This window comes from Agelaius tricolor, unplaced genomic scaffold (genome assembly GCF_023055355.1).
Source record: "Agelaius tricolor isolate 1412-34295 unplaced genomic scaffold, bAgeTri1.0.p SCAF_6, whole genome shotgun sequence".
NCBI lineage: Eukaryota > Metazoa > Chordata > Aves > Passeriformes > Icteridae > Agelaius > Agelaius tricolor.
Genome location: NW_027269266.1, coordinates 204,393 through 219,653, shown reverse-complemented (window position 1 = coordinate 219,653; position 15,261 = coordinate 204,393). Strand labels below are relative to the sequence as shown.

The following is a 15,261-nucleotide window of genomic DNA, read 5'->3' as shown; positions in this document are numbered from 1 at the left end:
CACCAAACTCCAGTTTATTTGAAGCATCTTGAGCCTTTATCAGGGACTACATCACAACAACTCCTGCTGGCTTCAAAAAGCCCAGAATTCCTCCAGGAGAGCCAAGAAGTGTGGCAGGAAGTGAGTGGGGATCAAACCTCTATTAGGATCATCAACAACTTCCCAGCCTGCATTCAGCAAGAAGAGCTGAAGCAAAGGTCACAGAATCACAAAATCATTAAGGCTGGAAAATAACCTTCAAGATCACTGAGTCAGCCAGACCAGAGCACTGAGTGCAACTTCCACTCATTCCATGAACAATTCCAGGGATGCTGTTGCTGGAGGCAGGAGGTGGGATCCTGACACTGTAATAAATGACTTTTTTTAATGGTTATTCTATGCAGGGATTATTTTTTTTTTAATCTTTTTTCCTGAATTTTTCTCTTTTTTTTCTGCCAGAAGCTATTTGGAAGAGTCATCTTTAATTAGCTTGGGAATTGTCTACATGAATTTCTGCAGAACTAGGCAGAAGGTGTTTATTTCTTTTTCGTGCCTTTTTCACACATTTGATTGTTTCAAAGATTTTTGTTCCTTTTTTTTTTTTTTAAGCTACTTTGTGACAGCCAGTCACCTTGGATTTCTTTTTCTTTTGAAATATTTCATTACTGTTCTGATGTGATTGTCCTCTAAGGAGCTTATCCTGTAACTTCCTAAATCCTTCAAATGAAACCAGGACAAGACTCTGGTTCCTTTACTTCTCTTGAATTCTTTTTTCTTCCAAACATATTTCAGTTTCTCCACAACTGCATTTTGACCTAGATTTGTGATACCAGAATTTTCATACCACTTTGAGGCAATTGTTTTGCAAGGTTTGTTTTTGTTCTTTTTTTGAATTATTATTGATTATCAACCCTGTTAATAGTACTGTGACATCACAGAATCATAGAATTGTTGGAAGAATCATAGAATTGTTGGAAGAATTCAATTCATATAATTGAAAGGTTGGAAAAGACTTTTAATCTCATTGAGTCCAACCACCAGCCCAGCACCACCACCTTGTTCACCACTAAACCACGTTCCTAAATGCCATATCCACATTTTTTTGAACACTTCCAGGGATGGTGACTGCATCACTGGAACTCCACTGCCTTTTCTAGTGCTTTACAATCCTTTCCATGGAAAAACTCATCCTAACATCCAATCTAAACCTCCCCTGGCACAGTTTGAGGCCATTTCTTCTCACCCTGTCAGTGTAGGCATCCAGCTTCCTTCTAGTCCCGGGTAAACTCCTGGTTGTGACACCCATAGGGAAGAGCTGTAAGGATATGGATACTAAAATTTCAGCTCTCAAATGAGGGAAAATAACCAGAAAAAGATGAGGCTCTCCATGGGGCTGTTTTGCTGCATGTGTCCATCACAACTTGTGCTCAGTCCTTGTCTTTGGTTGCTGTGAAGGATCAGTTTCAGCTTTATCAATGTGCAGACACAGGGGGTTTCTTTTGGAATAGTCACATTTATTTTTGAATAAACCACTGGTCAGATGGTGTGGGCAAAATCAGGAGAATTTTGCTCTAACAGATCTTTTTTCCTGCTGCCAGTACAGTCGTGTCTCTATCAAAACTTCATTATTGACAACTTTAAAATAAATACGCATTTTTCCTCACTCAGAAGCTCCCTTTGAGCCAAACACATCTGAGATCTTAGCAAAGTAAAATACTCTTAAAAAAAAAATCTGAACATGAAAAATAAGAAAAACAGCAAAAATATAAAACCTTTCCCTAAAAACCAGCATTTGTCCATCCATAGGTGAGGACATTGTGATCTGTGATTGAAGATGAGGGGCCCAAAAGGCTGGAGGTGGCCACACATGGCATCCTCTGTCCATCTCTCCCCCTTCCTACCCTACAGCTTCCGTGACTCCTCCTTTTCTGACACTTAACTCCCAGCCTCTCAAAACTCCACAGTCAAGCTGGAGGCAAAGAACTGAGATGATTTGCTTTTCTTCTCATCTTCCAAGGTGCTTCTGCTGCTCACATGATCTTTTCTTCTGCCTGTCTTATCCCAACAACCCTCTTCACTCAGGAACTCATCAAATTCTACCAGGTCTCTCCTGTGCCACTTGACTTTAACCCTTCCTTCTCCTCTCCAAGGAACACTGTGCTCACAGACACCCTAGGCTGGAAAATACTCTGTGGATGCCTTTCCCTGGGGAATGTAATCCTTGTCCTCACTTCCTGCATCCCCTGTTTGTTGGAGGGGTCCAACAGCAGTTGAAAAGATGGGAAAAAACATGAAGAAATAAGCTAAAAAATGTATCATCTATTTGTCCTGTCTCCTGAGACTGGAATAACTAATTTTTCTGTGCTTCTCAGTCTTCCCCAGCTCCTTACAGACTCCAAATCCCCTCTTTAATTACCTTGTGAATCCCTTCAATTTCCCGGGAGGTTTTCCAGATACTCTCCCCTCTTTCCCACTTATCCAAAAAATTACCAATCACAGATGCAATGTCCTGGGCAGTGTTTAGATGCCCCATCTCTGAGAAGCATCTCCCCACCCCTCCTTGCTCCAGCAGCCCCTGGAAAGAGGAGCAATCTCTCCTGACTACATCTTGGTGAGGCGCAGGACGTTGAGGCGCACGGGCAGGAACGTGGCACCGGAGGCGTACTGGATCTCCCGGAGAACCCCTTCCCACTTCTTCTGCTCCTCGTCATACCTGGGGAGAGACAGGCAGACAATGCTGAGGAAAGGGCTCCTCTCCCTCCCTCCAGCTGCTCTCCATAGGGGTGGCAGCCCACAGGAGTTATTTGGCCACAAGAACTGGCGTGAATTGCAGCCCTGGCGTGCTCTGCTTTGGGGGACGTGGATATCAGCACGTGGTCTTGCAGGGGAGGGGATATTTTTCTTCTGGGAGTTGGGTTGATGGCACCAAGGTGGAACATCCATTGTGAGGAACAGCAGGATCCTGCTGAGGGTGCCAGAGCACTGAATTGAGGGACAGGAGCAGCCAATGCTGCACTAGCAGCTGTCACTAAGTGCTTTCTGCCCACTCCTCTTGCATGTAAGACTATCTGCTACCCAACCCAGACTCTGCCTCCTAACCCAGACTATCTGCTACCCAGCCCAGACTCTGCTTCCCAGCCCAGACTATCTGCTACCCAACCCAGAGTCTGCTTCCCAACCCAGACTCTGCTTCCCAGCCCAGACTCTGCTTCCCAACCCAGACTATCTGCTTCCCAGCCCAGACTCTGCTTCCTAACCCAGACTCTCTGCTTCCTAGCCCAGACTCTGCTTCCCAACCCAGACTATCTGCTTCCCAACCCAGACTGTCTGCTTCCTAACCCAGACTCTCTGCTTCCTAACCCAGACTCTGCTTCCCAGCCCAAGCACTGGCTGTTCCCAGTGAGAGGAACACTGCACAGATGCTGCTCCACACCAAAGGAGAGTCTGGAACCAGCTCCAGGCAAAATGTCAACACACAACAAAGCCAAAGGAGCAAGTTTTCCCTGGTCTGTTGCTACGTGAGGCTGGAGAGATCACTGAAGCACCAATGTGCCCTCCAGCACAGCACAGGGCAAAATTCCCAGACACCGAGTGCTGAGCCTGCAGCCTGGTGCTGGGGCGACAACCTCCATCTCACACTGACAGCATAAAACCAGACAGAAATTATCTATTTCATTACTAACATCCCTCCCATGCTCCCTGGGACAGCCCTGGGGAAGGTTTGTCACCTCCAAACGTCGTTGAGCTCTGTTGGCACCAGCTCTCCCGACTCGGTCTCCACCGTGGCGAAGCCCCCGAGCAGGTAGAGCACCCCAGAGAGGCTGACCAGGCTGGCAGAGCTGCGCTCCTGGGGGAACTCAGGGAAGGTGTCCCACCTGCCACGTGAGAGAGGGGACAAGTTCAGAATCACAGAATCACAGAATGATGAGGTTGGAAGAGACATCCAAGATCATCGAGCCCAACCCATGCCCTAACACCTCAGCCAGACTATAGCACCCAGTGCCATGGCCAGTCTTGTTAAACACATCCAGACATGGTGATTCTACCACCTCCCTGGGAAGACCATTCCAGTACTTTATTATTCTTTAGGTGCAATTTTTTTTTCCTAATATCCAACCTGTACCTTCCCTGAAGTAGCTCGAGGCTGTGTCCTCTGGTTCTGTCAGAGACCAACCCCACCTGTCTGCAGCCTCCGTGCAGGAGTTGGAGAGAGCAATAAGGGCACCTCTGAGCCTCCTCTTCTCCAGGCTAAACAGCCCCAGCTCCTTCAAATGTTCCTCAAAGTTGGAGCATCCTGGCCACCCCCACGCTGAGGATGGCCTCAAATCAGGATTCAACAGCTGAGCTCACTAGGACAGATCCAGTTGTGCAGGTCAAGGTGGTTATGGGACCATACCCTGGCTGTTTCCAGGGAAACTGTTCCCATCATCATCGTTCAAGTTTGTTTTGCTTTGGGTGCATGGGCCAGTTTGTCCCAGTGCTGGGGCAGCAGCTGCAAGAGCCACCCAAATTCTGAGGGTCTATTGTGTTGGGTGAAGCTCCAGCGAACCCAAGGATGGCACAGTGGGTGAAACCACTTTGAGGATGAGCCTGAGATGATCTCCAGCCCAACCACAGTGGCTTTGGTGATGCCCAGCTCTCTGAGGAACCATAGAACCCTCGAATGGCTTGGGTTGGAAGAGACCTTAAAGATTATCCAGCTCCAACTCCCCTCCCATGGGCGTATAAACTGGAGGAACTGACATCAGGAGCCACAAACAAACTCCAGGATGGTTGGAATTTGCTGAGCCTACACCTGCACCTACTCCTGGTGTAACCACAACTCAGGACATACTTGTTGGTGGCAATGTCATAGACCTCCACGGAGTTGGTCAAACCAGAGTCAGTGACACCAGCTGCCACGTAGATTTTGTCCTTGTGCACGGTGGCCCCGAACAGGGAGCGGGCAGTTTTCATGGGAGCCATTTCTTTCCACTCAAACTTGGCTGGGTTGTAGACACACATCTTCTTCAGGCACTTCCTGGAGAAAAAGGAGAGGGAAAAGGAGCCTTGATCGCTTTCCAAGGGGTGGTTTTGCTCTTGGAGGGGTTTGGGGGTGTCTGCTGGGAAGAAGGTGGGGTGCCTAGGGAGGATTTTGCTCCTTCACATTGACTTTGTTGGGTGTGCACCCAAGGATGTCCCTGCCTGGAGTCACCACCTGTGTGTGTAACACATCCCCTCCTGCTGTACCCTTGGACAGAAGTCCTGAGAGCTCAGCTTGGTGCTCACACACCTGGATACAGGTCCAGGCAGCCCCTTAGGACCTCTCACAGCCATCTAGGCTTTGATTTATTGCTCCTGATCCACCGTGATGCTGCCAAATATCCTCAGTGATGCTCCTGTGGCCAGGTGGGCAGTGTGAGGATGTTCACATCTTTCAGACCATAGCCCTTCCCGAGCAGGACCAATCCTTGCTGGACTGTGGAATGTTTGCTCTGCAAACAGCCACATTTGTGCCCTGCAAGGCAGCCACTGTGATGCTCCTGAGAGAGGCTTTTCCTGCTGAGCTCATCTCCTGCAGGAGGGTGGGATGGGGTCAGGGTGGATCAGGTTTTTCCCTCCTGTTGCAAATACATGTCTGGATTTGGCTATGGTGACCACTCTGCTCCACAAACCCACGACAGGACACCCTAAAAGTGAAGGGGCTTCTTGCTCTTCACTGCCTCTCCCAATCTGAGTGACATTTGGGGTTTTTTTTGTGGTTTGATTGGGAAGGATCTTTAAAGAACATCTCATTCCAATCTCCATGGGCAGGGCCACCTTCCACTGCACCAGTTTCCCTCAAAGCCCCCTCCAGCCTGCTTCCAGGGATGGCACAATGCATTCTCTCTCCTGAAAGGACACTGCCATCCTCCTGATGTCCCTGTTGGCCTCCTAAGGTTTTGGAAAGGGCTGCAGGCACAGAGGTGAGCAGAGAGGGGAGGATCCACATCTCCCATCCCATCCAGCCCTCCTTAAAGCAGGCTGAGGAGGTACCAACACTGCATTCCCACTGGTGTGAGGGATTCCCTCCTCGATTTTCCCTTTCTTTTTCACTTACTTGTCACTTCCTTTGCCCCCAATGACGTAGACAAGGTCCTTGTGTGATACCACTGCGTGGCCATAGACTGAGTAGGGAAGGGGATCAGCCTCACCCCACTTGAAGGACCTGGAAAAGATGGGAAAGAAAAGATAGGTCAGAAAAAGATGGGAAGCGAAAGGATTTGTAGCTTGCTGGATGACACCTAGAGGACATGACATTTCCCAGGCCTGGAGGTGAGCACAGGGTTGGACTCAGTCTCAGAATCACAAGGTCTGTAATGGGAGACAGGCTCAGACAATAAATGCCTAATGATCCTAAAAATAATAATAATGACCCTAAAAATAATAATAATTATCCTTAAAAAGGGTGACAGTAAAATGATAAAATGAACAGATTATTTATGCTAATATCCATTGTTTTCTTGAGGTCTTCAGGTAGGAATAGGGAGCAATAATGACCCCTTGAACCTCTTTTTCTCCAAGCTGAGCCCCCCAAGTTCTTTCAGCTGCTCCTGGTGCTCCAGACCCTTCCTCAGCTCTGTTCCCTTCTCGGGGCTCACACCAGCCCCTCAATGTCCTTCTTGTCATGAGAGGCCCAAAACTGGATGCAGGATTTGAGGCACAGCCTCGCAGTAACCAGCACAAAGGAATAAACTTTTCCCTGGTCCTGCTGATCCATCCAGGATGGATGGATGGGTACAATCCACTGTCCCTCTTGGCCACCTGGGCACATGGCTGGCTCGTGTTCAGCCATGTTCAATCAGAATAATAACCAAATAAAAGCAGAGATAGAATGGTGCTGATCACATCTCTACCAGCTCCAAACTGACACTCAAACCACCCCCAAACACTTAGTGGGGGCAGACAAATTCTTTCCCAGAGTCTGCAGGGGCAGATAAATGCCCTGCTCTGTGGGAATGGAACTGGTTTCAAATCTGCCTATAAAACAGACTTGGAAGCACACACATCTAAATATAGACCAAGAAAAGGCTTCTTGGTGCCTGCTGCTCTGTCTCTTTGGGGCAGAGAGCAGCAGGCTTTGGAAGTTTCTGTCTCCTGAGAGAAGAACAGGATGGTGCCTTTTAATAAAGCCCATGAGCTAGCATGGGTCAGAGCCCATTGTCCAAAAATAATTGGATATTAAGCCTGATATCAATCAGGATAAGCCATTCTGTGACACATCTGAAAAATTTAAAAACAAGCTTTTCTGTTCAAACCTCTTTTGGTGAGACCACAGTGAATGCCACTGATCCTTTAATCAATGGGCAAGAGCAGGAGATTTAGCAGAAGAAAAAAAACCACCTCTGTACATGTCTCATGTGAACATCTACTAATGTCAATCCCAAATAACAAAATATGCCCATAAAGGCTTCCCTCTCCAGGAGGCTCAATAAAGGGAGCAGCTGGAAGGAGACAGCTCAGAGCCCCAGGGCACAGCTCGAGGACAGTCCCAGCATCCTCATACAGAGTTCAAGCCCTTCTCCCAAGCCTTTTGACCCATGGCAGCTGCTCCATTTCTCCTCCAAGGAACACTCACAGGCGGTCGTAGCACAGCACTGAATCCAAGGTCTTCTCTCCCTCCTTCAGTTCCTTCCCTCCAACCACAAAAATTGAGTTTTCTGCCTCCCCCAGACCAAAAAGGCAGCGAGGAGAGGGCAGGGGGGGCATCCCCAGCCAGTCTGCATCCAGGTGGTCGTACTGGAAAGGAACAAATGATCATTAGTGTGTGTCCATTTGATTAGCAAAAATCAGGGTCCAGAGGTGGAGGACAAAGTGTGTTCCCATGTGCAGCTTGGTCACCCCAGCAGCACTCCCTGCAATGCTCCTGTGGCTGTGCCTGTGTCAGCTGGAGCAGGATGGGAGATCTGAGAGCAAACCCAAGTCACAATTTGTATGATAAACCTTTTATGACAAGGCATAAGAGCAGAGATGGGTCTGCAGCAACATTTTCTGCTCTATTCATCAAATCCAGGTCCTTACAGAATTATGTTAAAGTTGGAAAATGCCTCTGAGATCATTGGGTCCAACCTTTGATCGATCACCTCCTTGTCCATCCCATGGCACTGAGTGCCACATCAGGCCATTTCTTGAACACCTCCAAGGATGGTGACTCCACCACTTCCCTGGGCAGCTCATCTCAATGCCTGACCACATTTTCAGTAAAAAAATTCTCCATCATGTCCAACCTGACCCTCCCTTGGTGCAGCCTGAGGCCTTGTCCTCTCATCCTGTCACTGTTTGCCTGGGAGAAGGGGCCAACTCCACCTGCTCCAGCCTCCTTCTAGAGAGTTGTGGAATAATAAGCTCTCTCCTCAGTCTCCTTTTCCAACTTGGAACTTGGAACAAGCCTGGTCATCTTTGGGTGAAAGGCTTCTTGCTGCACTTGCAATGGATTGTTCCTGGGACTGGAGGAATGGAAGCATTTCAATCCTAGAAATTCTCCTGAGCCTTTTCAAGCATAGAAAACACCTCACAGTATTTCATCCTGGCATTTTCCATCTCTGCCAGGTAACAGGGTGCTGCCAGCAATGTTGGCTACACAGATAAAGTGTGCCAGAGCAAACTGCTGGATCAGATCACCAAATCCTTGGGCATCTGTAGATCAAAGCAATGCCTCGTCTCCCACCCGAAAAAAATTTAAAAAAAAAAGAAAAATTCTTAGACTAAAGACTCTGAGCACTGTGCCTTAATGGGAATTGGGAAAAAAAATTATTATATCTTGATAGAGGAGGGAGGGATGTCTTGCAGCCAATTTTGTGGGGCTGCAGGATGAAGCTGTGACGCAGCACTGCCTGGAGCATTGTTTGCCATGGGCTCAGGCCAAGGAGCTCCAGCCTGATGGGTTGGCTCCAAAGACTCGCCCTCAGCTGGGTGCCTGTGGTTTTTGTCTCTTTGTAAGCTGTGGTCCACACATGTGTTATTTATAGTGCAACCCTGAGCAGCTCAGTCATCGGGGTGGTTCCTGCTTCTTGATGGGTTCAGCATTGTTTTCGAGTCATAAATCTTTCAAGTGACAAAGAAAGGATACCCTTTCCCATCTGAAATGTCAATGGAATCATTTTGCTCCTGCCAAAATCTGCAAGGCCCCTGGGATTTATCAGCATTTTTATATTTTGGTGCCTGTCCTTAAATCTAAATTATCCCTGACCTAATGCACCTGGCTTCAGCAGGGGGAGTGTGAAATTTGGGGGGATAGAAAGAGTCAGAAGGTGTAGGGAGCTGTGGCACAGTGGCTTGTCATAGAGCTGCATGTCTAAATGTGTCATTTGAGCTGAAAAAAAGGGCTCCAAACCTCTCTTGCTCATACAGCAACTTTGAGCTACAGAATGACACTGATGTAATAAATTAAACATTTGCAAACTGATGGCACTCTCCGGTCCCAGGGTTTGTCTGATTCTCCCAAGCACAAATGACATGGTGATGTGTGAAGAGACCCTTCTTGTGGGGAAGAGCTGAAACTGGCCCCACGATGCTCAGGACATTTGCCACTGAATTAGTGGCAAACTGGGAGCTGAACAGAGAAATCTTGCTTTGTTTGCAGCTCAGAACCACAGAGTACTTCGAGGGGAAGGACCACCAAAGGTTTTTCATGCAATCCACATGTTCAAAGGGGCACAGGTTTGGAGTTAGAGCAGTTTCCCAGGGCTTTGTGCAGCCAAATATTAAATATTTCCAAGGATGCTGCCCCACCCCTGGAAGTGTTCAAGGCCAAGTTGGATGGAGCTCTGAGCAGCCTGGTCTGGTGGGAGGTGTCCCTGCTTATGGCAGGGGTTTGGAACTATGAGATCTTCAAGGTCCCTCTCAGGATTCCATAGGATGGCCTCCCAGGCCATTCTATGATTCTGTGGAGGTTCTGTGAGGTCTCTGGACCCTGCTCCTCCTCTGCTGGGAAGATTGATCCTTAGGCACAGGTTTGGCTGAATGCATAGCCCTGCTCTTCACAGGTACCTGATGGGGCTGCCCACACCTCGGTCATCATGGACTGTCCAGTGCTGTATCTCAAACAGGGCACCCCCAGCACTTCCTCAGCTTTCCCACTCCCTCCTGCTCTATAGGGCTGGGGTTTCTTCCTCCTGGCTTCTCATTCCCTGGGCTTCACCCCCTGCCCCTTTCCAGGTGAGGACAAGCCTGGTCCCTGCGTGATGTGCAGCCCCACTGATGAGGGCAATGAGTCAAGGCTGGGATCAGGGCTCTGTGTCTCAGCTTGGCAACCACCCTCCTTTTATCCTTTCTGCCTGGAGATGTTATTGTTTTTCCCAGAAGATGCGAGCCTGAGACACGTTATTGTTTCTTCCCAGAAGATTTGAGCCATGGAGAGGAACAAAAAAAAGGATTTCTGGGTATGGGAGGAAGAATAGAGGATTTACTGGATTCCTTGGGGTCAGGAGGAAGGGCAGGAGCCTTGTGTTAGCTGTCTACAGGGAAAGAAATCTGGGCTGCAGCCCAGGCTGGGGCTCAGATTGCCTGCACAGCTCAATCCAGTCACAGTTGGGTCACTGCTGAGTTAGAGCAGCCACTTTCCCTGAGGGGTATCCCCAAAGACAGCTCGAGGTGGTTTCCCCCTCTCAGGATGGAAATGGCTGAGGCAGAGACTCTGAGCTGGACCAAGCCCATCTCCAGGGCCAGGACAGCACTGGGAATGGGGCATGTTGGGAGGCAGGGACATGCCCTGTGTCCTTGGGGTGTTTGCTCTGTGGCTGCAGCTGCTGCTGCTCCTTAGGACAGTGAATTTGGCCCAGCACCTGGCAGCGTCACCCTTGGGTTTTCCTGGGGTTCATAACCAGGGAAGGCAGGGGATGCAAGGTCTGATGCCACAAACCTCCCAGTTTGTGAACCCTGTGGCAGCCAGGGCTGGGCCAAATTCATTGTCCTAAACAATCCTCTCCTCAGGATTTGGATCAGGAAGGCTCATTCCTATTTCCTACTCCTTCAAACCTTCTTCCTCAACTACCACAACCACCCCACAATGGCATCATCCTTAAAAATAAAGGGAGAAGAATCTTCAGTAAAGCAACCCAGATCATTCTCCTTCATTTACAACTTTAACATCACATGACAACAAATAATATGGGAGTTAAAGCTTGGTGATGTTCCCAAGTGGTCAAAGAAACAAAAGACAAAGGTAGTACCTGTAGGAAGTAGGAGCTCATGGGATCCTCTTTGTTGTCCTCGTTGTAGTACAGTCCTCCGACGATGAAGATCTGATTCTCTTTGGTCACCAGACTGACGTGGTTCTTTGGGATTTGAGTAGACAGGGAGGCAAAATAGCACTCGTTGGCATTGGGGTCATAGGCCACTGCTCCGCTGTCGCTCACCATGAAAATAAGGTCCTGGAGGAACATCCCAAAGCGCATGGTGTCGTTCAGGATCCCAGGGAGAGCATCCTCCTCCGTGTCCTCCCCTTCATCCACTGCTCCATTGACAACATCCTCCTTTGCTTGATTCTCACTGCTCTTCTTCACTTTCTTCTTCTTCACCACGGTGAACTTGCCTTTCTGGGCGTCCTTCACCATCTGCAGCTTCTTGAGCAGCTCGGGGCTGGACTTGACCAGGGCGTGCTTCTCCACGTGCTCCCTGATGAAGTCGCCGGGCATGAGGCGGAAGCGGACGCTCTCGAAGATGACAGGCAGGGCCTTCTGCCGGCTCTCGCGCTCCTTGGCCCCCGCCCACTTCATCACCACCTCGAAGACGCTCTCCTCCTTCTCCACGTTGAGGGAGTCGCTGGAGATGATGGCGATCAGCTCGTCGGGGGAGAGCTGGTAGAACTCCTCGTCCCGGGAGACCAGCGCGAAGCGGTCGCAGATGAAATCCCGGGCGGCCACGGCCAGGCGGGCGCAGTCCAGCATCAATCCCAGCCGGAAGATGGCCAGGCAGTTGCTGAGGCAGAGCCTCTTCTGCAGGAAGGACACGCACACGGTGAAGATGGAGGGGATCTGGAACATGTTGGCCACGGAGAAGATGTCCTGCACGTTCTGCTCGGTGATCTCCAGCTCGGAGGTGTAGATGTAGTGCAGGATCTTGCCCATGACGTCTGGGTCGACATCTTCCAAGCTGACCTCCCTCTTCTTGCTCTCTTCCATGTCTGAGAGGAACATGGCCCGGAAATAGGGGCTGCAGGCTGCCAGCACCAGCCGGTGGCAGGGAAACTCCTTCCCTTTCACTTTTAACACACAGTCCAGAAACTTATTGTGGTCCAACATGTCTTTGAGTCCGTCCTGGAGAAGAGTTTGCTGGTAGAGACGCAATTCTTCCACTTGATCAAGAGGCAAACCCATGGTGGCGAATAACCACTCGTTCTTCGCCCCAGTCCTTCTTTTATGGATAAATATTGGTGGCTGTACCTAAACCTGAGTAAAGAAAGCAGAGCTCACAGCCTCACGGGCTTCCAGACCGCTGGCACACGGGGAATGTGAAACCTTGCTATGCTCCCAGCTGTCTGTGCACTTCAGCTTCCAGCTCGGGGCTTTATATATAGACACAGCACTGCAGGGCTTAAGGAATCCATAGTGCAGCATGTGTAAGCCGATCACCCTTTAATATGACACATTGGACAAGGAGGAAGGGAGGGGGGGCGGGGGAACAGCTGTAATTCCAGCCCCAGGAATTCAGGAAGGGCCTGTCAGCTCGTGAGTCACCGCGGGGAGAGCAGCAGGTTTGGCTGCTGTGACACCACAGGGGACACCCATGGGCTTGGGAAGAGGACTCTGGGTGAATCTAACAGCCCGATTTGCTGTTTGGGTCATGGGTGGCAAGGCTGGGGCTTCCTCCTGATGATGCTCTGAAAGTGCTGGACCTTTAGCTGTGCTAAGAATAGGCCATGAAGTCCAAGCTGGAAGGATGTGCTAAGGGAAGGTCTTGTGTGGGCTTTGTGGCATCCCCAGCTCCAGCCAGCTCCCACCCAGGGCTGCTTTGCTGCACGGGTTTGTCCTTTATTCTCCTCTGGAGTCACTTTTCAGGGGTCTGGAAATGGAGTTAGAGGTGTTTATTTACAGCCCTGTGTGGGATACGAGATCTGTGCTGGAAGTTCCTTTAAAATCCTCACTAAAGCAGGAGATTTGAGGACTGTGGGAGAGGAATGGCTCTTTTCCCCTGCAGTAGGTGGTGGAGTCTCCATCCCTGGAGGCATTAAGGAAAGACTGGACACAGCACTCAGGGCCATGGTCTGGTTCAACCACAGGTTGGAGTCAACCCCAGAGCTCTTTTCCAGCCTCAGTGATTCTGTGACTCTGTCCCACATGCAAATGGGCCCCAGTGGCACAGTCTGTGGGCACCTTGGCACCAATGAATCCATCCTTTCCAGATCCTGGTGACTGAGAGAGTGTCTGAGGCTGGATAGAAATAAAGGAAATGCAAGGGTGGGCTCAAACTCACAGATTAAGACATCTAAACACAAATACCTTATAGTAAACTGAGGGTCTCCTGCTCAGGCCTTCTGGTTCATTGTTCCCCTCTGGATGAAGTCTAGAGGCACAGCAGGACAACCTGGCCTGGAGCTGATGCTCCAGGGTGGCTGAGCTCTCCAGCAGCTTTTGTGTCCTGCTTGCCTACCCATGGATTTCTAGGAAGTCCCCTGGGCCCTGAAATGGCCAGTCCAGGTCCAGCTATTCCCACAGAGCTCACAAAGAAGCAAATTAGTTTTGACAGACATGGGCGAGCAGAGTAGCTCTAATTATTTATACCCATAGTAAAACTTGCACATGAATCTGTTTTATCTCTTGCTGTGGACCCTCTGGGCTGTCTGACACTCAGTGATGGCACAGATTTAATTAACGATTTAATTAAGTCTATGAAAAAATATTAGCCATTATTCTTGGTGTGTTTAAAGCCACACAACCCCTTACCCTGGCAGGGATGTGTTTATAAAAATTGCCATGATGGTCATCTCTACAAGAGGGAGGGAGCTGCACCAGTATGAAGCCCTTCTGTACTGGTGTGGTTCCAGCAGCAGCTGGGAGGTACCAACAGAGCAGGGAAATAATCTCAAGCAGTTTTCAGAGCTCACATCATGAGCTCTCCTGTGCTGCTCATCTGTGCCAGGACCAAGCTCCAAGTGCTGATCTTTGAACTGGGTCGAACTTCAGGAATTTTTGCTCCCTGACCTCTGGGGCTGGACACCCCCTCCCTCCCCTCTCTGCCCCCTGTGCATCAGCTCTGTGCCATCCCAGGTTTAATCCTGTGTTGTTGTGCCACCAGCTGGGATTTCCCCCCTCCCTCTGCCTTTAATCTCCCTTGAGCCCTGCCTTGTTTTCCTTTTCGTGCTGCTGCCAGCTGAGTTTTGCTTCCTTATCCCCCACCCCACAGGTTGCCACTGCTAAAATTCAGCTGCAGCCCTTCCCAGAGGAGCTCTGGGACCTGCTGGGTCTCTGGCATCTCCCAGGCTGGTGGCTCACCCAGGGAAAGGGCCCTGTGCTGCTCCCAAACCTGCCCTGGGGACTCCCAAGGGCTGCAGCGGCTTTGCCTGGAGCAGCTCCAAGGCTTGGGGAAGCAGCCCTGGTTTTCCAAGAGCCTGGGTGCACTGTGCCCCAGGTCTGACAGGGCCACAGCCAGGGATTTCCAACGACCAGTGGATTTCCAGAGTCATTAAATGTGTCCCCAAGTGGGCAACAGTCCCCCAGGACATTGGAGGGGGTGGAGGTCCTGGTTTCATCTGGGAGAGTTGATTTTCCTCCTGCAGTGCTGTGTTTTTCCTGATTTAGGATGAGGATAATGCTGATAACTCACTGATATTTTGGCTCCTGCTGTCATCCTCACCCTGAGTCAGGATTTTCCATCTCTCACGCTCTGCCAGGGAGGAGCTGCACCAAAAGCTGGGAAGCAGCGTGGCCAGGAGAGCTGACCTGAGCTGGCCAGAGGGATGATCCACACCACAGAACATCATTTCCAGGATATAAACTGTGGAAATTACCCAGAAGGGAGCCAATTTGCTGTCTGGGGACAGGCTGGGCATCAGCCAGTGGGTGATGAGCAATTGTTGTGCAGCACTTGTTCCTCTCGGGCTCTGTTGCTCTTTTTCCTCTCCTTGTCATTATTATTATCATCATTGTGTTTTGTTTCAAATGTTAAACTGTTCTTATCTCCACAGATTTACCTGTTCACCTTTTCTTTCTGATTCTCCTCCTTATGGGGTGAGGGGGAGTGAGTGAGTGAGAGAGAAACTGTGTGGGATTAAACCACAACAGTGAGGATACACAGATACATCCTAAAGGGATGCAGTGCTGCAGG

The 15,261-nt window shown here is 49.8% G+C and overlaps 1 protein-coding gene across 1 annotated transcript; it reads right to left on the bottom strand.

The window, feature by feature from the left end:
* Positions 1 to 1,472: 1,472 nt before the first annotated feature.
* On the bottom strand, positions 1,473 to 14,138 carry KLHL40 (kelch like family member 40). The gene is made up of 6 exons (XM_071428465.1): positions 11,169 to 14,138; positions 7,577 to 7,737; positions 6,059 to 6,166; positions 4,814 to 4,999; positions 3,708 to 3,854; positions 1,473 to 2,692 (listed from the first exon to the last, which is right to left on the bottom strand). Exons 1-6 carry the CDS (start codon positions 12,312 to 12,314, stop codon positions 2,581 to 2,583), a joined length of 1,860 nt encoding a protein of 619 aa, XP_071284566.1. The 5' UTR covers positions 12,315 to 14,138; the 3' UTR covers positions 1,473 to 2,580.
* Positions 14,139 to 15,261: the final 1,123 nt, after the last annotated feature.

What these genes read in the sequence shown, in the direction of transcription:
- KLHL40 (XM_071428465.1), bottom strand. Translation starts at nt 12,314, where the DNA reads ATGGGTTTGCCTCTTGATCAAGTGGAAGAATTGCGTCTCTACCAGCAA. An exon ending in TATGACATTGCCACCAACAA is followed by an intron (nt 3,855 to 4,813) that starts GTATGTCCTGAG and finishes CTCACGTGGCAG; the next exon opens with GTGGGACACCTTCCCTGAGT. An exon ending in GAGCTCAACGACGTTTGGAG is followed by an intron (nt 2,693 to 3,707) that starts GTGACAAACCTT and finishes GTCTCTCCCCAG; the next exon opens with GTATGACGAGGAGCAGAAGA.